The 22,896-nt window shown below is 34.6% G+C and overlaps 1 protein-coding gene and 1 long non-coding RNA gene across 4 annotated transcripts in view; one reads left to right on the top strand and one right to left on the bottom strand.

The window, feature by feature from the left end:
* Positions 1–21,253, top strand: part of LOC106680593 (uncharacterized) — a 36,522-nt gene extending 15,269 nt beyond the window's left edge. The window contains exons 1-9 of one of the 3 annotated variants that reach the window (XM_067050115.1): positions 1,566–1,626; positions 12,650–12,798; positions 12,879–12,993; positions 14,859–14,920; positions 15,035–15,070; positions 15,193–15,313; positions 17,735–17,823; positions 19,903–19,930; positions 21,087–21,253. In XM_067050115.1, coding sequence (XP_066906216.1) covers positions 1,581–1,626; positions 12,650–12,798; positions 12,879–12,993; positions 14,859–14,920; positions 15,035–15,070; positions 15,193–15,313; positions 17,735–17,823; positions 19,903–19,930; positions 21,087–21,136 — 696 coding nt within the window. In that variant the 5' untranslated portion in view covers positions 1,566–1,580 and the 3' untranslated portion in view covers positions 21,137–21,253. Of the gene's footprint in view, positions 1–1,565; positions 1,627–10,998; positions 11,256–12,649; positions 12,799–12,878; positions 12,994–14,858; positions 14,921–15,034; positions 15,071–15,192; positions 15,314–17,734; positions 17,824–19,902; positions 19,931–21,086 lie in introns of those variants that run through there. The other 2 variants (XM_014420412.3, XM_014420413.2) reach the window with 2 other exon arrangements.
* Positions 241–6,056, bottom strand: LOC106680595 (uncharacterized). The gene is made up of 2 exons (XR_001343122.2): positions 5,911–6,056; positions 241–713 (listed from the first exon to the last, which is right to left on the bottom strand). It is a non-coding gene; the product is annotated as an uncharacterized lncRNA (long non-coding RNA).
* Positions 21,254–22,896: the final 1,643 nt, after the last annotated feature.

The following is a 22,896-nucleotide window of genomic DNA, read 5'->3' on the forward strand; positions in this document are numbered from 1 at the left end:
GAGGAATACCGAATGTTGATAGAATTCACCGACACGAACCGATCTGCATCTGAACCTCAAAAATAAATACATGTAGGAAGAGTAGATAAGTATTGTAACAAATACAACATTCGCTCATCTTATAAGAATGCAGCTTATATGAAGTCAATAACGCTATATACAAAATCCTCCCCCCCCCCTCCACGTTTTCACATTTGCACCCTTACCTGTATATATTTATTTTCACATAAAATGAACATATTATTTTAATAAAATGAATTTATTAGTGCATAAGACCAGTCAAATAAACATTTTTGACATACTAATCACCTTTGAATACAACCTCTTTCTCCTCAAGTGTATCAATTCCCGATTCAGACGTTCGTCATCATCGGTCGGTTTGTCCACTTTTTGCTTAAGCCTGTAATATTGAACTGGACAAGTCGTGAGATCGTCGCAATAAAGCATATTTTCAATAACGTCCACCATATAGAAAATCATCATAATTTGTCTGAAAATCCGTCTGTTTCTTTTTAGGTAAAGTTTCTTTAAATCAACATTTTTTTCACTAAAAAATTTGTAATCCAGGTCTATGAAGTCTCGTTTCATGGCGAAGTAATCACGGCTGAGTGTCTTCACCACACCGGGCTCGCCTTGTGGCATTGATATTTATTAATTTATTGTTTCTAATCGATTTCTATAGCTGGGAAAATGGACACAATGTGTATAACCGTCTGAAAAAAATTAAGAAATATGTTAGGAATTCGAAACTTTGTACGCATTTTAAGATTAAATAGATTGATTACAATCAAAATACAAAATGAAATAGTTTGTCGATTTGAAATAATATACATGCTATAATAATGTCTTGTTAATAATCTATAATAAAGCAATTAACATATACGTCGAAATATTTGTATTTCACTGCAGGTAAAATTTCCGGGTGGCGGTCAGAAAAGGTACAAAAATAGTTTACAAAGCTATATAGTGTATTTATCTGATATTTTCTACCTGTCATGAACGCCACCTGAAGCATCTTCCTACAATCACCTCATTCGCTCAACTAACTATCTTTCAATATTTATTTCATGTTCATCAACTATTATTATTGAAAACAACCTAATCATTATTACAAAAACTATTTTATTATACTTATCGAACTATTTAAGCCGGGGGGATGTTATAAACTAATAAGGGGCTCAATTAATTACATCAAAAATTGGTTAAATCTTGTACAAAATGTGGCAACACTGAGTACCTGATAAGCTCCCTGATCCAGTTAGTGTAAATATTGTAATAAAACAAGTGATCTATTTATTCTAATGGTTATCATTAATTTTCCAGTTATTAACGAGATCATTTTAGTTGGCGAAGAGGTGAACAGAAAGTTTTTTTTTTATTAATTTTCAATGCTCAGTTTCCAGTGACTGTTTTATTTTAAAATTTCAGTTTCCAGTGTTTTTTTTATGTATATAATTTTCAAATTTCAGTTTCCAGTAACTTTCTTTAAGATTTTTTTTTTAGAATTACAATTTTTGATTACAGTGAATATTGAAGAATTTAAATTACTTCTTGCTTCAATTTAAGAATCACAAAAAGCAATGATTGATGAAATAGCTTCAAAAGTTCAGCCTGCCATAGCAACAGGTATGGGTTCAGTTGATTTTTCGAGCATTCCACCATTTCAAAACTTTTTCCTAATAAAGAAAAATTTTCCTGTTACGATTTGAGAATTAATATACAATGAAAAGTGTTAAAGATAAAACCCAGATTGCACAGCTTCTATGTGTTAGTATTGGATCTGTGCATTACAATCAATTGGCAGTATTTTTGGGTCCAGAAAAACCAGACAAGAGTCTATCACACGATGAACTCAATGATACATTTAGAAAAAATGCTTATTCCAAAAAAAATGTGGTAGTAGCCCAGTACTATTTTCTAAATATTTTTCAAAGAGATAATGAAACAATTTCAGAATTTGTTTCAAAACTGCTACAAGACTTAGCGGAATGCGAACTGTCCGTAATATGTACAGCTGATAACTGCAAACAGGTTATTTCTGTTTCTGAAATTTTTCTGAGAGCTCAGTTCATTCGTGGTTTACGCTTTTGTCTACGTGAGCAAATTTTACGGTCTAATGCTACAACATTGGATGCAATTTTAGAAAAAGCTGTTGCTCTTGAAGCTGCTAAAATTGAAAGCAGAGAACTTAACCAGCGCCCAAATACCATCGTCATCGTAACTTTAATGAACAAATGAGCGACACAAATGAAATCAACAGTTTTCAAAAATTCGTTCTAGAAATAGTTCGAATCGTACAAATTCAAGAATACCTCAAAACAGAAATTATCGTCCCGACTATCGAGCTCTAGGCATAGACAACCTCTGAATTAGATGTGAGCGAAGCAATCACAGAATACAAGACTGCAGAGTGAAGAAAGAAAAATTGAAATGTAGGTCTTGTTCAAAAATTAGACATTGTGCAAAAGTATGCGTCACAACTCTAATTCGTGAATCAAGAAAGAAAACTGATTCGAGCACTACCAACACTCTTGAGGTAATGCCTGTATCTCAAGAGGCGTATGGCCCCACTTATGGTCTCAACATGATCATTTCCATCTTCAACTTGTTTGAAATGGCCAAAAGTGACAAATACATAATTGGAGTCCAACTCAATGGCAAGCCTCAAATGTTTGAAGTCGATTCTGAGGCTAAATATTCGCTTCTGTCCGAACCTGAGTTCCAACAGCTGAATTTGAATATTCCTTTTCAAGCATCATATATTGCTTTCCGATCATATTCGGGAAACATCATCCAGCCCAAAGGAAAAATTGTCGTCACGGTCGCTTATAACGGACGAGAGATTCTGGGCGAATTACACATCGTGCCAGCCGGACACGACGCGTTACTAGGACGTCAATGGATTCGGAGTCTAGGTATCGAACTTCAACAACGGGTCAATTGAAGAAATAATTTCTAATTATTCGCCAATCTTTGAAGAAAACAGTTGGTTGCATTCCAGGATTCCAAGTATCAAGAATCTTCAACTCATGGAAGGAGTGAAGCCAGTTTATACCAAGGAACGCAGCATTCCGTATGCCTTAAGAGACCGAGTTGACAAGGAATTAGATGCTCTGATGGCAGACGGGATCATTTCACCAGTCCCAACGACAGATTGGGGCTCTCCTTTGGTCGTAATACCCAAACAAGATGGTGACGTACGTCTTTGTGTCGATTACAAATGTGGAGAAAATGAACGGTTGGTTCAGGCGAATCATCCCATTCGGCGCATCGATGATATTCTGAAGTCTCCGAAATTCCAGATATTTTTGCAAACTTGATCTTATTTGCAAGATCTTATTATCCACTTATTTATACAAAGCTTATTTGCACCTAAAAGTCTACGATGATAGCAGTATGATACAGACAATTTGTACACTTTTCGTATGCATCGCCTTAGTTTTGGAATAAAAACAGCCATATCAGAATTCAACCGAATATTGTCCCAAATTCTAAAAGGGCTTCAAAATACAGAATCGTATTTCGATGATATAATTGTACACAGTGGATCCAGGGAGGAGTGCATTCGAAATCTTCAATTGTGTATCCAGCGACTTTCTCAATATGACCCTCATTTGAACAAGAATAAATGCTTGTTCTTAGAGGAAAAAATAGTATATTTAGGAGATATTGTTGAATACAATAAACTGATCAAATCTCCTATTAAGGCTGCAGCAATCCAAGATATGCCACGCCCGTCAAACATTGATGCCGTCAGATGTTTCATGGGTTTAGTGACGTATTACTCGAGATTTGTGCCAGATTTTTCTATGATTTCGTATCCTCTCCAGTGTTTGTTGAGAAAAGATAAACGTTGGTTATGGACGCCAAACTGAGGGGAGGCGTTCTTGAAACTCAAAGCTGAACTTTGTGGCGATCGTGTTCTTATTCCATTTGACCCAGCATTGCCACTTGTTTTGACAACTTGCCGCTGTCCTTAGCCACATAATAGAAGGAACGGAAAGGCCGATAGGCTACGCATCGAGGTCACTTACAGTTTCGAGACCAACTATAGTCAGCTTGATCGAGAAGCGCTTGCTATAATTTTCGGTGTAGTTCATTTCTATTATAATCTATACGGAAAACATTTTGAACATGTCACGGATAACGAGCCATTGTCCAGGATCTTCCACCAGCGGAAACCCCTCCCACAAATGACATCTGCACGGTTACTACGATATGCATCATTCCTTTCAGGGTTTGATTATGTTGTCAAATGTAAGAAAGGGAAAGATAATCAAAACGTTGATTGTCTTTCTCGAACTTCAATCATACAATCCAGACCATCATCAGACGCGCTCATTGGTGTTGAAGTTAACCAAATATGTGCAGACACACTTTTCCATATTTCAAGTAATGCAATAACAGCGGCTATTATCAAAGAGAAAATAGCCACAGATTATTCAGAGGTAGTGAAAATCATGACATCTCAGGCATAACGCTACAGATTCCGAGTACACTTTAGTGGATACATTATTTTCCGGCAAGATAGAGTGTATATTCCAAGCTGTTTACGTTCCAGTGTTCCATTAGAGCTTCACCAGACGCATCTTGGAATAACCAAAATGAAGCAGCTCGCACGCCGATATGTCTATTGGCCGAATATTGACAAAGATATCGAGCGTTAGGTCAAAGGTTGGGAAAGTTGTGCTTGGACTCGCGCAAATCTTCCGAAAGTTCCGGTACATCCTTGGGATCTTCCACAGAAGAATTGGGAATGGAATCTTTCAAAAGATCATTGCACCGGAACATCCTGCTACAAATGGTCTAGCTGAACGTAACATTCAAACTTAAAAAAACAGACTAAAGTCGGCTGCAAATGAGACTTGTCCAATTGAAGAAAAGATACAGAAAATTCTTTTCCGATACAGAGCAACACCTCTAGCTTGGAAAATCTCCAGCCGAAATGTATCTTCATCGCCAGATGGGAATCCGTTAGATGCCATTTTCTCATACATACCACAGACTTCAAAGATTCTTCAAATTCCTGCAGGTCTTTTAAAGTGGGAGAGAGAACCCAAGTTCGATTGTATATAAACAATAGAAAAGTATGGCAATTTGGAGAAATACAAAGAAAATTGGGCATTCGTCATTACCAAGTTTTGCTGGATTCAGGAAGATCTATTAAAAGACACATCAATCAGCTGATAGCTACACTAGTTCTAAAACCTAAAAAGCAAATAACACTTGGTCCATGCCAGTCATTTGACATTCCAAGGAGTCTAGCTCCAAGATTCAAGAGTATTCCAAGAATTCCAGCTCGAGAGTCTAAGAGTCCAGATGCAATAATCCCGTCAGAACCTGATCCAGACGTGGAAGCTAGTGATTTACCTGAACCAGAACAACATCTTAAGATGTCACCCTCAACGAGTACGTCGGCCACCTACTCGCTACAAGGATTTTGTGATGAAATGAAGGATAAGGAGCAGAAGTCAGTGATTGGGTGAAGTGGGTAGAATGTAAGATGTCCAAAAATTCAATGTAGTCTTAAAATAAGTGGGGGAGAAACTGTGGCAACACTGAGTACCTTATAACCTCCCTAATCCAGTTAGTGTAAATATTTTAATAAAACAAGTGATGTATTTATTCTAATGGTTATCTTTAATTTTCCAGTCATTAATGAGATCATTTTACAAAAATACTCCTAATTATATTTGCGGACCAACGTATTCTAATTCATAGTGGGGAGTCAAAGTTTTTCATTTTGTGGGACCGACACTCAATGAAACAAGTCAACGTCCAAGGCCGTATTCGAACCGGCGCCACCCGCAGATCTCAGATTGATAGAGCTACGGACGGCCCTCAGTTTATTATTCCTATGTTCCTTAACTTATTGCTAAAGAACTATAAGTTTTAATTCATTGTTCTTACCTTATAATAATAAAATGAAAAGTTCTAGCTCTGTCCCAAAGTATAGCCTATTGTTCATTCAAGTGCACTGTCACTAAGTAAACGAGCAGTATACTACTGGATAGTCATTGATTAAGTGATATTGATACAAATCAGTCCAGCTGGTAATAAACAGAAATATGTATAATATATTTGTTGTTTATTAATTTCACTTACCTATGTATAGAATATACGTAGCAGAAGCTTTGCGATGTTGCAAAATTGCAAATTCGAGTTTTTGACCTAAATACAAATTTTCAGGTCCTGAGTCAAAATAATCATGTTTCGCAAAATTATCTGTGGTGAATTTATGATCAGCCTAACTAAAAAAAAGATATATTTGTACAAACCTGAAATCGAATATTTGAGGCGGGTATATGCCTAGGATATGACAGTTATTTTTTCGACAAGATCGCCGGTTGTTGGCGATATTGGCCACTATGTGCTATCGATTTTAAAATTTATTTTTTGGTTTTTCCCAAAAACGACTTTGATTAAAATCAGTATATCAATGTACAATTTAATGTTCTTTAATATCAGAAAAGTCTTGTTGAAATAGTTTTTCATGGTATATATAATATATCAAATGTTTAGAAAACTCTTCTATCTAAAGTACCTCTAAAATACCTACCCTTGTGTAATTTTTTTTTAAATATCAATTTTTCGTTTGTAGGAAGTGGTGGTCAATAAAGATTTCAAAATAGTAATAGAAATCTATTGTGTTGTAAAATAAGTTCGTAGCGTTTTTTACTGGTGATTTCAATAAAAACTTCAGATTCTTGAAAATATTTTTAATCAATTATATATGACCCATTTTGATCTATTACATGTTGCCATCTTTCAGGTAATTTTTTAATTCCATCCTCCCAGAACTACTCAGATTTTTGCGCAATAAACTAGTGTACGTTTTGCAGTCCTCGAGTGAATCAAAGTGTTTCCCGTTAAGAGAGTTTTGAAGAGCGCGAAATAAGTGAAAATCTGTTAGAACAAGGTCTGGTGAGTAGGGTGGGTGGGGGATCACAACCCAGCCAAACTCCAATAATTTCTGCCGGATCTGCAAATACACGTGAGGACGGGCGTTATCGTGATGGAAAACTATGCCTTTGCGATTAGCCAATGCTGGACGCTTTTGCTCAACCGCTGCCTTTAATTATTCAATGGGACACAGTGTACTGTAGAACTAATGGTCTGGTTGGGCGGGAGGAGCTCAAAAAAAGGACATGTTTCCAATCCCACCAAATGTACAGTGTATCATAATCTTTTTTTGGATGTAATTCTGCTATTGGAGTCGTTAATGGCGGGTCACTTCGTTTTCCACAGAACTTTTTGGTGCTTCTTATCATTAATGATTTCCTCCAGTTCCTCTATTTCGTGTGGCCCTCCCCCGGTAGAGATTTCGTCTCTTGATATCCGATTTTCCTCTTCGTTTGCCTCTATATTGGAAGGCTCTCCCTCTCCTGGCGTCGATTCCCGAAGGAATTGCCTGACGTCCCCTGTCATTTCGACTTGTTCCTCCTCAACCGCGTTAATGATAATTGCACGAGAGAGCCAGTCCGCCACTAAGTTTTCCTTACCTGGTTTATAGACGATGTCCATATTGAATTGACTGAGCAGTTCTTTCCAGCGGGTAACGCGCACTGCAGACTCTTTCAGTTTTCGTACCTACGGAAGAGGCCGGTGATCGGTATGGACTTTAAATCGCCTCCCAAACACATATGGTCTGAAGTGCTCCACCACCCAAACGATTCCTAATAGTTCCCGTTCGAGGGCACGGTACCGTGATTCGGGCGTCCGTTAACCTCCTGCTGCCGTACGGAACGGGGCGCTCTCCTCCTTCGTTTTTATGTGACAATACCGCCCCCCATGCGTATTCACTAGCGTCAGTTGTTATTGTGAACTTCTTGCTAATGTCCAGGAACGCGAGTACCGGTTCTTGTTGTAGCCTCATGATGTTCTTCCTAATATTGCTTTCCATAGCCGGTGTCATCACTTATCTAGTGCCCTTCTTTAACAAATTATTGAGGGAGACCAAGTGTTCTGTCATTTCTGGTACAAATCTTCTGTAGTAATTGAGAGCCCCTAGTAAACGCCTAATTCCTTTCGTCCCTAGGTACTGCTATATTGTGGAGGGCCTCTACCTTGTGCGCGTCTGGTTGAACCCCTATACTTGAAATCGTGTGTCCCAGAAAGCTAATTTGTTCCTGCCCTAACACCGACTTCTCCTTTGATAGTTTGAGCCAAATTTCCTAATTCTCTGATGAATCCGGTTCTCAAATGGGCTTCATGATCGCGCTCGTTTTTGCTAAAAACAATCAGGTCATCCATGTACACCTGGCACATGGCTTCATCTACTTCTTGGAGGAACTCGTCCATTAAACGTTGAAAAGTGATTGGGATATTCTTCAGTCCGAAAGGTATCCTAGTAAACTCATAGTGGCCTCGCTTGAATGAAAATGCCGTTTTTGCCTGGTCCTTCGGATGCATTTTAATGTGGTATACCCAGCTTTAAGGTCAAGAGTGCTAAATATGGTAGACTCTCCCAATCTGTCCAACTTGTCCTCTAAACGTGGAATGGGATATCTTACGTCGACTGTGTTTTCGTTCAATTTACGGTAATCAATGACTACTCAGTATTTTTCTTTGTGATCTCCCGGTGCCACCTTTTTCTTGACCGTCCACAAGGGACTATTATAGCGTGACGTACTGTTGATAATTATTCCCTGTTTTTTTTTAACTCTGCCAACTCTTCTCTAATATGTTCTCGTAACGCCTGAGGATACCGCCATTCTTTCACATACGTTATTCTCTCTTGTTTTAAGGGTATCTCATGCACACCTCCCCTTCTTTAAAAAAAAATGTGATCCCGTTTCTCCAGTTCTCCTCGCGGCTTATCGCCCCTACCCTCATGCCGTTATCCCTGTCTAAACGCGGGCACTCAAACTCTTTTTCTCCTATATTAATAACCCCTCGCCCATCTTTATTTTTATTCCACGCTCCCATCTTTCTCAATAGATCACACCCTACAATCGTTTCGTAATCACTTGGCATTTTCCCCACTACATGAAGTGTGAGCTTATCGCCAACAACCCCCAGATGACCCAACCCCATCCTTGCCTCTCCCATAACGCTACAGGTCCCACCCAAGGTGACTAATTTACAACCACATACCTGAACCTGAGGTGTCTTCTTTCCGTCACTCAATGTTCTCAACGCCGCCCGACATAGGATGGTGTTTGAGCTCCCAATGTCCTCAAGACATCTCACTCCTCCCACGATGATAATAGGCAGACTACCTTGCTTCCCTCTGATGTTGTAGCTAACTAATGTGCGGTGGCCTGTCCGCTGATACTCCCTTCAGATGTTGTCCTAACTTCTTCTCCTCTCCAGGGCTCGCCTCCATACCTGCCCGGGATTTCTACGTGAGTCCTCTCGTATTCTTTGCATTTCTTCTGCCTGCGTATCTGACGCGTCGGAAGTTCCTGGTGACTCCGTTCTCGATCCTCCAGATCTTAGAACCCTACTTCTCCTTACTCTTGGGCATTCACTTCCATGGGTTCACCGAGGTTCACTTCCCTTCTCATATATATATATATATATAGAGAGGGATTGTTTCGCGATATGCCCCACTTTACCGCATTCAATGCATCTGGTGCACGGGCACAGCGCCACCAGGTGTCCGATCTTGCCGCAACCGTGGCATTTTCGGTCCTTTCTTCTCCCGTTGCTTCTGTGTTTCACCTGGTTCGTCCTATTCTCAGGATTCCTTGTCCTGTCTCTCCCGCTATCCCTATTTTCCCGCTTTCTCATGGGATTATGAGTATACCTCGGCCTATTATAATCCTTTCACGTCCAACCCGACTCTTCCATTTCCATTCGGGCTTCCTCCTCTCGAGCACTTGAGTCCATCAGTTCCTGAGCATATTAGACAAAGGAGCGCTCCCACGGCAAACCCTCTTTTTTACCCAGTTCTTTCGCTAACTGAATCTTCAGTATTCCCGATAGGAACTGCATCCGGCCTTCGACTTGATCTGCCTCCATCATTTCGCTTAGCTTGTCAGCTATACGATTATACTTCGCTAACTGCTCAAGCATACTGACCACTCGACTGCTTAGGTTTCTTCATTTCCCTAAACATCATGAAAATGTCTTCCTTTTGGGCCCATCGTCCTTCTCCGAAAGCTTTTTTCAACCTAGCTTTGACTACGACACAGGGTGTCTCCTCATCTGCCTGGATCTGATTAAGGATATTGCGTTTCACCCTACAGACGACCGCTTCGGCGTCATCACTATCAAATAGGTTTTCGTTCGTCTTCGCTATGATTCGGGCTATTAATCTATCCCCATTTTGGGATGCATATGCATTTTTATATAAAAAACAGAAAATTCAAGATTATGATGCCAGCATAAAACCATCAAATATATGTGATATACATTAAATTGACAATAATCTCAATTATTTTTTTTGTAGAATTATGAACATTCTGGATTTCCTAAATCAGATCGTCCGTCATTACCCACGCAAACATAAACAGTCCAAATTATATTGTTGTCTAGGTTAAATTACAAATTTTACATAGAAGTTAGATAAAATTGGAAGAAATAACTTTGAATATACTTATACAGCAATCACGGCGTCGGATCACTTTTTACTATCCAGTACTAGTTCGTTACTCGACTCTGGACTGCGCCGAAGAAAATATCTTCTATTGTGCCTTAAGGAAGGCGTCCGGGATTACCAGTGATTCTCCCACTGTATACTTTAATACAAATTCCTTTTGCGTTAAACGTCTCTGACATTTTCTCTCATGATCACTTACTATCCCTTTTCCCTTTTTCTTTTTCATGTAAACTCGACGATATATAAAAATGTAGATATTGGTTAAAGTGAAACTGAAAACTTTCATAAACGATGAGTAGGCAATATATATCAATTCAATAAGAGGGATGTCGCGAAAACTTTAATCGATAGAGAATGCCTTGAAAGAACGTTTTTTGCATTCTTTAAATGTGTAAATGGAAGGCTCACAAGTGTAGGATATGACTCAGCTGCAACTGAATGAGTTGTTTTATACCATCCGGCCGTCAGTGGCAAATTTACGTAAGTACTTTGTTACAATCCCGAATTTGTTTAACCTTCTTCATAGGTAATTCGCCAATTTTCGTAATTATAACATGTTAGGTAAGAAGCGAAGGAGGAGGGAGGTAGGTTATATATCAAGGGAATCTGTTTGGGGTATGCTAACAGTCAAACATGGAAGTCAGTTGTGTTTTGTTGGCAGCGATCTCTTTGGTATGGGCTGTGGACGGTTTCGGGATCGGGCCGTTGGGTATGAATTTGTTCTATCAGATTTTAGAGAAAATAAATTCACAATATTTATGTATTATCTATTAATTATGGAAAATCAGGAATCATAATGTATGGCCAAATATCGATGTTTACCACACAATTATATATAATAGTTAGCAGTATCACTGGAATTCCAGTACAGCAAATATTCACATATCTAGCTTATTTATTTATTTTTAAAAATATGGCTTGCTTGTTTACTCATCGTTGCTTATCTCGCGATACCTCATAAGTTCAAACATTTGTAAACACATTAACGCATCATTTTAGTGCCATCCTGTACCAATTATCTATTTGTAGGATATATATATATTTAAGTCTCGAGAATTTATTCGAGATTTCTGTAAAATGATGTGTCAGTTTTTAATTTCCTAAATGCCATTAAGAGTTTTTGGCGGTTACGTTGTATCATAGCATAAAATAAAATATATATATATTAAAATTTCATTCTGTTCTAATCTTTGTCAGGCACATACTTTTAAAAATCCCTGATTTTCTTTTTAGTTTTTCATTGAGATATTAGGAATACATTGTCGTTATTTGAAAGTTTTGAATAATGTAGGGTGGCGGAAGAAATGAAAGAAAGAACTAAGGTACCATTAGAAAATTAAGATTTTTTCTGGTAGGGGAAGAGGGGAAGGATAATCGACGCGTATAATACTCATTGGTTTTTGGTAAACTTCGAACCGAGTTATTATATTTTAAAATTTCTTACATAGAATAACAATAACTGAGAACATATTCAGCTCTCAATACCATTCCATAAGTCAGATTGAATACGGAAAAACATTTTAAATTAATTAATAATTACAATTTTAAATTATAGGAAACACATTTCAAAGGAATTTCTTCAAAATAATAAGGTTATTTATCTTCAAACATTTAACTGAAATCGTATATTCTGGAAGTAGAGTAAAATAATTCTTAACAATTAAGATTAGCATAAGAATATAACCGTATTTGGGTTTATATATCTTTGATGCGTGGCTATATGAGCTTTAGTCACTTTTTGAGCATTTTTAGATTATGTCGTTTTATAGCACGAAATCAGAGCTACCGTTTGGTAATAAGGTCTTTATGCTTCAGATAAACTTACTTTTTATATTGTTTTATAAAAATAGCAATTACAAAAATATCAATAATAAGATTTTACATAATGTTTTGAACTTTGTTTTTGCTCTCCTGAAAGATTCATATTTTCGACTTAAGCCCTCATGACTGCGCATTAAAGATGCTATGCCTTTCCTTAAAAATATGGAATCATATTTATTTTCTAGAACTTTTAAATCGGAATTCATTAATTACTAAAGTTAAACTGTTTGAGGTACGTTTCAGAAGCGTGAATATCATTTTATTGTTACTTTATTTTTACAGGTCACTTCTCCGAAGAACACATCACACAGTTCTTTTCGCACCCTCAGGTGACTGGTACAAGACATGTGAGGGAAGTAGCTGTATCTGATAATAATAATGAAGGTCATAAACGAAAACGTCCCCACAGAGATGGGCTTTTACCGTATAAGGTTATTTAATTTTCATTTGATGTTGGTGAAAGTATTCCTTTATTAATATAAGCCTTTTGCAAGTGTTAATTTTCTTACAGCACTGTTGCGGTGGTGAGAACAACACTGAACATTCGAATCACAAGGAAATCAAAGACATATACCTAAAATGTTTGGACAGTGAACTTGAGTTGAAGAACGAGTGGTCACTCCATGGTAAGTAATATTAATAGGTTAACTAAAATGTATTTTATTAACAAATAAAATTAAATAAAAACACCAAGCAGATTTGAATCATAGAAATCAACCATCACTTTTGAAGTATCACCATTCATGAGCATTAATTTAAACAATTGTTTTAATGTTTTTTGATATGAATCATTTTAATTTGAAAAGGAACAACAAAATATTTTAGAATATATGTAAAGTAGAATTTATGATTTGACAAATAAAAATAGTGTTTCTGTTTTCAGATTCATGTAATACCCTTGATATAATATAAGTTTTTTTTTGTTTTCATTGAAAAAAGTAGTACCACAATAAATAAAAACCCAATAATCTCAAAAACTTACCTTATGATGCACATTTAGGTGAATTACATTAGTTAAAAAGTAAATTAATTCTATTTATTTTTTGATCAATAAAATTATGAAGTATGTATAGTAATTGAAAGTATTACGATCGTACAAATTTCGAATTCGATATTATGACGGAAATACACCATGCCTCACGGTCGTAGGAAAGATTTCGCCAAGGGGGAAGCAGAGCTCAGCCCGGTTCACACTCAACACACATATGTAGTCAATTTTGGAACGTTGGGTAAATGAAAGTCGTGTAATTCCAAGAGGTGCAACCACCATTTTATATATAATTCATAAAATTCAATCATTACTTTATAATTTTTTTTACCTGAAATCACAATATATTATTGTAAATGAAACTTGAAAATCGAACATAAATTTAATTATTGTACATAAATACATACAATCCACACAATAAATAAAAAAATATAAGAGGTTTGCTATGAGAGCATCAGCCTTCTGAGATTGCTTGCAAAAATATTAATCACCTGTGCTCATTAAACCTTACCTTTTTACCAGAGAATCGACTTAAATATCGACTTTTATCGATATTTATAGAATCGATTTTTCGCATTGTTTTTTCTGGATTGTCTCGATTCAAATGATTTTTTCAATATCAAATTAAGTGGTTTTTAAAATCAGCGGGGTCGATTTCTCATTGAAATGATCTGAGAGGGTTTAAATGATGATCCCCTCCCCCCATTTAAAGTATCTTAATTTTTTTTAATATGACAAAAATAAACAGTTCTCATTGTTAGCAATAATAAACAATGAATAAATATAAAATATCAAAGAAATTTATGCATAGCTAAAAGAGAAAATAAAAGCATTGGATTCAAATGGGAAACTCCTAGACCACCCAATCTTTCCCGATTGCATTAATTTTTATCCATTACCGACTTTTATTAAACTGTATTTTTGGGAAGAATGATTTATATTCCTTATTCCAATCCAGAGGAGCCCTGAAATACGAATTTTAGCAAAAAAAAAATAATTAATTAATTTTAGCAACTGAAAAATAGAAAATGTTTGTTCCTAGTTATCTGTTTCTCTTTTCTTTTTTTCGATTATCACAATCATGATTTTTTTTTTTTTTAAATAAAAACTATAACTTCAACAACGCCCACCAATCCACAAAAACGTGAGGAGATGACTGAGATGTGAGGTGCGCATTACACATTTTCATTTTTTACCGGCAACACACATCTATCATTACTCTTTAGCAAAATATTTGACTTCCGTAGTTATGATCTGTACTTATTCTTAGATTACATTCGCAATATAGTTATTAACTGAATAATCTATTTACAAAATTAATTCAGCATAAATCTCATTCCTCTCTATTCGTTACTTTTCTTCCCCTCTCTCTTCCCATTATCATCTGTATTTACCTCTGTGTCAATTTATATTTTATCTTAATGAATGATAAATAATTTTAACAAAAACAATAATTAGTTATTACGTTTATAATTGAGAAGAGTTTATACTGTGATTTTGCAGGAAATCCAACAAAAGACCCTTTCACCTGTGAGCGTATGAAAAAGTTCAAAAATCATTTCTATGTAAGTAATTTTTTTTTTCAAATACTCCAAAATATTGATACATTGAAAATATAAAAGTAAATTAAATAGTTCATATTATTATACGATAATTTTTAAGTCTCTGTCATTTTACAGTGCATCGCAGATTGTATGATGAAAAACTACGGAGCGGTGAGTACTTAATCAGGGATGGCCTAGGAAACCTCGTATCTCAAAAAATAAATAAATAGCTTTTATACGTGATTAGATGAATTAGTTCGTTTATAATTATACTTTTTTTTCTTTGTTTTTAGCTTGGAGATGACGGATCAGTCGATATCGATAGATGGACTGAATTTACTATAAATGATCTGGCTTTTCCATGGCTGAAGGATCTCGCTACCATCGCTGTTGAGAAATGTATTGCTAATGAAGGTAATCATGTAATAAATAACTAATTATTTAGTATCATTCATATATAAATTTATTTAATTATACATTTTGCAAATTATTGTCCTTGGTAGCCGCATACGACAGCTAGATGTCAAGACTTAGCTTTGTTAATTAAGAAAAATGATACAATAAAAAAGTCATAACTCTATTGAGCGAAACAATTCAATTTCAAATGAAAAAAAAACATCACCTCCTTCTGGTTTCATTGGATACTAGACTACTCGTAATATTATTATTTTTTTTAATTGCGAGTCTGTGGAGTACCGCAGGGGTTTGTTCTATCTCTAATACTTTTCTCAGTATATACAGCTGAAACTGTTGGAGCCAAGGCTACTGTAGCAGCTTGTGCCGACGATGTAGGCATCTCTTATATTTCAATGAATGCAGAGACAGCTCTATGACAGATAGAGAAGGGTTGTACGACGGAAATAACCAACAAACTGGAAGGGCTGAATATTACAGTCAGTCCCAAGAAGACCATCTGTATCATTTTCTCCTTCCAGAAGAACAAGTGTCTTCTCCCTAAGGAGGGTATGAGAATAGACCAGCAGGCAGCATAGTATAACTGGGTGTCACTCTTGACAGACACCTGACGCTAGCTCGCCACTGCAATAAGATGATTAAGCCGTTAAGGACCAAGTCTTACAGGCTTAATCACCTGCTAATTTTTCCTAATCTTCTGCCTCAAATTAATGATCTACAATCTAGTTGGCATCACGCTTACCCCTCACCTTGTAGGACTAGGGCTTTAAATTCAGTGTTCCGCCGATTTGTTTAGAGTCTTCTTTCAGAGCATTTAGTGTCCCATCTCGAATCGCACTAGGCAGCACGGACCAGTCCATATTTAATGGCGGCACTTACTTACTATGTCATATGGTCATCGGGTTATGTGGTATTTAGTACACATGATCACACCACAGGTCACCTGTCCACCTCTGCTGTTGTCTCCACCCATGGTCGTTCCGCAGTCCACCATCTGTAGGGCTGCGCTGGGATATGAATGATTAAAATCGAATGAAAGTATTTCACAAAATACTAAAAATGAGAACCATATTTCATTAATATAAGTATAAAAAATATATAAAGTGGAATTACCTACCAAAAACGACAATAACCATATTCTATCAAATATAATATAACAGCCCTTATTATTATATTAAATAAATTTCTATGGTTTACCTGGTTTTAATAAGTAAAGCAGATATTTAAATTTTAATACTCAGACGATGAAGGCAGATATATATGAGTTGAAAATGTTTTAAATCATTTGAAATATTGTAGGATCGGCAAAAAAACTCCACTTTTAAGTTTCTAAACATTCCAAAAATATTTGTTTAGAATTTGATGAAATCAATTTTATTTTAATTCTACCATAGTGTTTCACATTTTACTCATCTAATCAACCTCTCTGGGCAAGTGGTGCCCAAACCACGACACGCTACTACGTGGAAGGGTGCTAGTAGTGATTGTATGGTGAGGGGGGAATGGGCGAAGACTAAGCTAAAAATTTTTCTGAACTCAGAGGTTTTACACTATAAAATTCTTGAAGGTTTGATTTAACGTATGTGTGAGCAATTCTTTTCCTATATCAGGAAGACAAGGAATAAATATTGTTCTTCGCTCCAGGGATCCCATCTTAATAATTTTTATTTTTATTTTATATTTATAATCTCATTTTTAACCATAATTGCGAATTCGACCAAAACAAAAAAAAAAAAAGAAAAAGCCTCATTAAGGATTGTGCATCATTACGTGAATTATTTTATGGTTCGTCTATTATTTACTTATTTTGATTTATTTATTGAAGTATTATTCCCTATTTGTTTGCTGAACTTTTACATTTTTCTGAATATTTTTACTCCCGTGAATTTTTTTATAGAAAGTAAATAAAAATGCAATAATTTAAATTTTCTGAAAGGCTGAAATAATTATTAGGTTAGTGGAAAATTAACGACTAATTACTAGAAGGCACATAGTCACTCGAAAAAATACATGTTTATAGCACAAAATATAATTATTTCAGTATAAATGTGTGTTTTCAAAATTTACAAAAGGAGAGAAAATATTTTTAAATAATAAGTGCCTAAATTACATAGAAATAATTATTGTGAGAATGAAAGGTTATAGAGGAAGAGAACTTGTGATACCCATCCATATGTAGAACCCTTAGTTGTGGTATGCAAATAAAAATGTTGGGCGCCAAAGCTCTGGACAGTATATACTAAGCGATTCATCTTTGAAAATGTGATCATATTTACGTCTCTCCAAAAAATTAGTGGTCAAGTTTCGATTATGCAGAGGATTTATTTTTTTCCAATAATTATTTAGCTTAATTTAACTTTGGATATTTTACAAATAACTCATTTATAAGTGTAGTAATGTTTGTTTTTTATATATTTGTAGATTACAGTTGGTTGAAGAACAGAGGTGAATTGGAGTGTAATCCACGTGCCGTAGACGTTAACCATTGTGTGTGGAGCCAAATCATGATGGTAAAAATTATTTTTTTTTTTTTTTTTAATATTTAATAAAGCATTTAAAATCAAATGAATCTCGAATATTCATTCGACTCACGGCTGCAGTGAAATAGAAAATAATTAAAATAATAATCTGCCACAACGGGATTCTAACCCGGGTCCTTAGAGTTAGTAGTACAATGCCTTAATACTCAGCTAGTCGTTCCCTTTAATTTATAAATATGGATATTATATCTAAAGGAACAAGAAAAGTAAAATAAGTGAGCAAATGGAAAAAAACAGGCCGAGTATTACACGGTCCAGAACATTATATTAAATTCGGCATGATTCATTCATTAAAATATTAGATTTTCAATGTCAATTTAGAAAACTATAAAAGGAGTAAAATTCTCTTTTGAGAACGATGTAGACATGGAAATTTTACTCCAAATCGAAAAGAAATGGAATGTTGTCTTATTTCCACTGGGCCTTTAATGTTATTATAATGTTTATTACCAACTAAACCGTAGAAATAGCAAACAAAAAAATAAAATATCTGAGTCTGACAGACCAATTTTCACAACACAGAGATTAGTTATTAACCTTTCAGTGTGACATGTGAGAATTTGACTTTCAGATATTTTGAAATACCCACTAGAATTAGAACGTTATAATATTTTTAATTATGAGAGATAGTTGACCGTGGATGATGAACGAGGAGATGGTTGGGGGTGCGGTCAATGATTAACACAAATAAGTTGGATTAACCTATTTTTAATGTGCCAACGTTTCGGCTAGAGTTTCTAGCCTTCTTCAGGGCTAAAAACAGAACAAGATAACAACAACAGTAAGTATAGAAAAATAAAAAAAGAAAAAAGAAAGTATAAACAGAATAATTTTACGAAGTATGAACATATTAGTTATTATTAATAATAATAACTAATATGTTTTGGGCCGCCCATAGCTCACTGGTTAAGACACAGTCTTACTAATATGATGTCTATTGGCGGTGCCGGTTCGAATCCGGCCTGGGATGTTGACTTTTTTCATTGCGTGGCGGTCCCACAAAATGAATAACTTTTTGACCCCCAACCATGGCTAGGCAGTATAGGACTCCAATAGGGAGTCTTGGCCGGGGAAAAAAAAACTAATATGTTCATATACTTCTCTTTGCATTATATAACTTCATTTTTATTTCATTTTCTTAATTATGTTATTTTACCCACTTTTTCAATTACCTATGTATACATTTTATTTCCCGCTTTTCTCATCACTTCATTTTATTAATTCTATTTTGTAAAATTATTCATTTTATGTGTAAAATTATTCTGTTTATACTTTTTTTTTTAATTTTTATATACTTACTGTGGTTGTTATCTTGTTCTGTTTTAGCCCTGAAGAAGGCTAGAAACTCTAGCCGAAACGTTGGCACATTAAAAATAGGTTAATCCAACTTATTTATGGTATTTATGGGAAAATAACCGTTTCCAAATAATTAATAATATCCTCTTTAGTATAAACATAATTAATGAGCTTTTGATCTTTCTGCATTAATAATTGCCTCTAAAGTAAGCAAACTAGTAATTTGCTACACAGTTTTTAAATAACAGTATAGTATCAGTATAAAATAAGTATCAGATATAGAAATTAAAAGTTGATTATTCAAAAATCATTAGGTAGGCATTGTCGATCGTGGAAGAATCTTAGAGATCATAGTTGAAATATCGTTGTTCTTCTTCTCCTGTTAAAGTTTTTCGAAATAGAGCAGAATGTCAGATTACATGATAAACAGCAAACAATTACTTCTGTTTTATTATTTACTACACTTTGAACCATCATTTTAAACACTAAGCTTGAAAAACTGTGGAAATGAATGTAGATGAAATATGCTAATGTAATTCTCATACTAACCTGAATGTGTGGATATTAACTTTTCAAAGTGTTCAAGATCATTTTAATTAAACACAATAATATCATGTATCTATACTATACTTAAAGAAATTGTTGTTGTAACTGTTATTTTATTTTGTATTTTCTTACTTGGCTATTTTACTCGCTGTTAGATACCTAATAATCTTTAATTACTTTTAATTTATGAGAGTTTTTTTTTTTTAGACTTGTCCTGATGAACATTTTGTGAAAAGTAAGTATATTTATAATATTTTAAAATTAAAGTACAAAATCAAGATACCAGATAAATACAAAAATTAAGACGTTTTATAACTAATTTGTCGTAAGTCGTTGTGCAGTAAAGCTGTAAGAGGGTAGAGTATTTGCCGATCCATTAGTGCATTACGAAAACAGCAAGATAAACATACAACAATAAATTAATTTCTTTAGTAGGATCTTGATAAGCAATAAAAAAATAGATTAATTACGGAAAATTCCATTTTTTCTAATTCAGAAAACATCGACAGAGAGTTGCAATAATGCCTAATAGCACAACCCATTGCATGAAATAAAGGAGAAGGTCATTTTTGAATAGTGAGATCTGATTTTAATTTTCTATGTCTTTATAGTTGTGTTCTTAGTCAGTAATGTTTTAAACAGTGAATATCAGTTAGACATTATACTATATATCATATAGTATATTAGTATATCATATAGTATATTTTATAGTATATTATACTATATATCAGTTAGGGGTTGAAAAATATCTAAAAATATTGTCAGGAAAATTGTGTTCATCCTGAGGACTGTTAATATTTAAATTTTGTCAATCTTCCAAGATTATAAGGGGTTTTATTTATATTAATTTATGGCACTGAAAATTTACTAGCTTCATCGTGCTAAATTCAAAGAACTACCTGTTCGAATTAATCTTTTTATTTTATTGCAATATATGGACATTATTACCTTTTATAGACAAAGACATTATGTATTATATCGTCACACTATGATTCAAACATACCGAGCTATAAAGATAAACGTCAATCAATCTTAAAAACCTTAGGCACTTTAGAATAATATCCTATAGTATAATATATACCAAATAATATCCAAAGGTGGGATTAAAAATATAGCTACGCGAAAGTAGAGTAAGTTTTCTTATTAGTTTAAAATACATTTTATTCGTGGAAAAATGATATCAGTACATATAAACCATTAAACTGATGGCATTCTCTGTCAAGTGAGTTTTTTTGAACTTATTTTTTATACAGGTATATAAAATAGGCACCTATAATCCAAAAAGTTAAGTGTAATCGCTGCGAATAGCTATTTAGATTATAAATTAGTTCCTGTAAGAAACACCTTTGATCTTCAAGGGCTTATTAATTATAACTTATTACTTCATGCAGGTTCCTACTGTGTACGAGTCAAGGAGGCCTTTGAAGATGTCGATGGCTAACCAGAACAATGATTGTGTCTTGAAACCACGACGATAATCTCAAAATACTATACATTTGATTAGTTCTATTGTCATAACATAAATACTACCTTCTAAAATAAAATTTTAAATAATGTACATACTATTTGTATTATTCTACCACTTAACATAAATCTACGATTTATGTCGTATAGGATTCTTCAGTGTACTGCTTATTCTTTACTGAGAGGTAAACCTGATCAAGCATTGAAATTCTCATACAAGATTGGTACGAAAAGAAACTGCTCAAGTTTCTATATTCAACATTTGCTTAACACTATGTAATATTCTTATATTGTAAGATTAATTAATATTATTTTTACTCAGATATACACACCACGCAAAAAATATGTTTATTTAAATACAGTTTGACGTAATTTCTTAATATCTAATTACAAACTAAAAAAAAACCAAAACAATATTAAATAATTTAGACCCTATTATTTCTTAATCTAACTATATTTACGCTTTTCTAATATATACTTATTCCTAACTTATGTTTTAAACAATCCTAACACTATCCTCACCACGTTTGGCGATGACACATGTGTACTCACTGTTAATAATAACCCATTAATTGTATCCCAAAATATCCAATCCCATATCACAGCCCTCGAAGATTGGTGTCGTAATTGGAGGATTAAGATAAATTCCAATAAATCCCATCAAATCACCTTAACCCTTCGTCGTAAACCTACTGACTGCCCTACAGTTTCATTTAATGGTGTTACTCTTACCCCTGTCGAACAGATCCGCTACCTTGGACTACGTTTGGATAAGCGATTAACCTGGAATCCTCACACTAGACTGAAAAGAGATGAAACTGCACGTCGATTTCGACTATCACAGCACTTACTAGACAACGGTCTAAACTTCCAACACATTACAAAAGACTGATCTACATGACTGTAATAAGGCCAATCTGGACATATGGAGTTGAGCTTTGGGGCTCCACTAAACCTTCGAATTCCTCTCGTATTCAATCCTTACAATCCAAAATCCTTCGTAAAATCCTCAATGCTCCTGTCTTTGTCACAAATAAAATAATACATAAAGACCTTAATGTTCCCTATGTAACCGATCTAGCCTGAACCAGATATCACTCCTTCCATTATAAACTCTCTAACCACTCAAACCCCCTAGTTTCTAATATTGCATCCTCTTCCATTCCTGACAATCCTCCGAGGCGCCCGAAAAGAAGATGGCCACGAGACCAGTTAATCTAAAATGTCATTAGAGTGCTACCAATGGGTAGTTTCTCTACACGCCTGTAACACTCCAATTGAACTTAGATCAGATTTACTAAATGTATTTAAATGTACAGTTGTAAATAGCAATAAATAAATATTAAGAAAAAAAAAAGTTTTACCCTAAAATTAAAATAAAAATACACGAAATAGTTTATACTTGGCAAACGTGAGCATTGATGAGTACGTACTTGCGAGATAGAAAGAGAGAGCACTTCCAAATTCTCAATATTGTATCTAACTCAGCACACAGACACCAAAAATATTGCTTATACAATGTTTTTCAATAGAAAGTTTTTCGCTTTAGGCTAGATAAATTTTGTAAAAATGTCCATTTTTGTATTTCCTTATTATATAAATATTTCTTTATCAACGTTGTTTTGGGGCTCTTCTCTCCTTCAGAATGAACAATCTTATCAGTAGTGACATAATCCTTTTGCTTTTTTTTAACCAAATTAGAGTTCTTTGTCTTAATTAAAATGTTTCATAATGTCT

The sequence above is a fragment of the Halyomorpha halys genome, unplaced genomic scaffold (genome assembly GCF_000696795.3).
Source record: "Halyomorpha halys isolate HHAL.00 unplaced genomic scaffold, Hhal_1.1 Scaffold269.1, whole genome shotgun sequence".
NCBI lineage: Eukaryota > Metazoa > Arthropoda > Insecta > Hemiptera > Pentatomidae > Halyomorpha > Halyomorpha halys.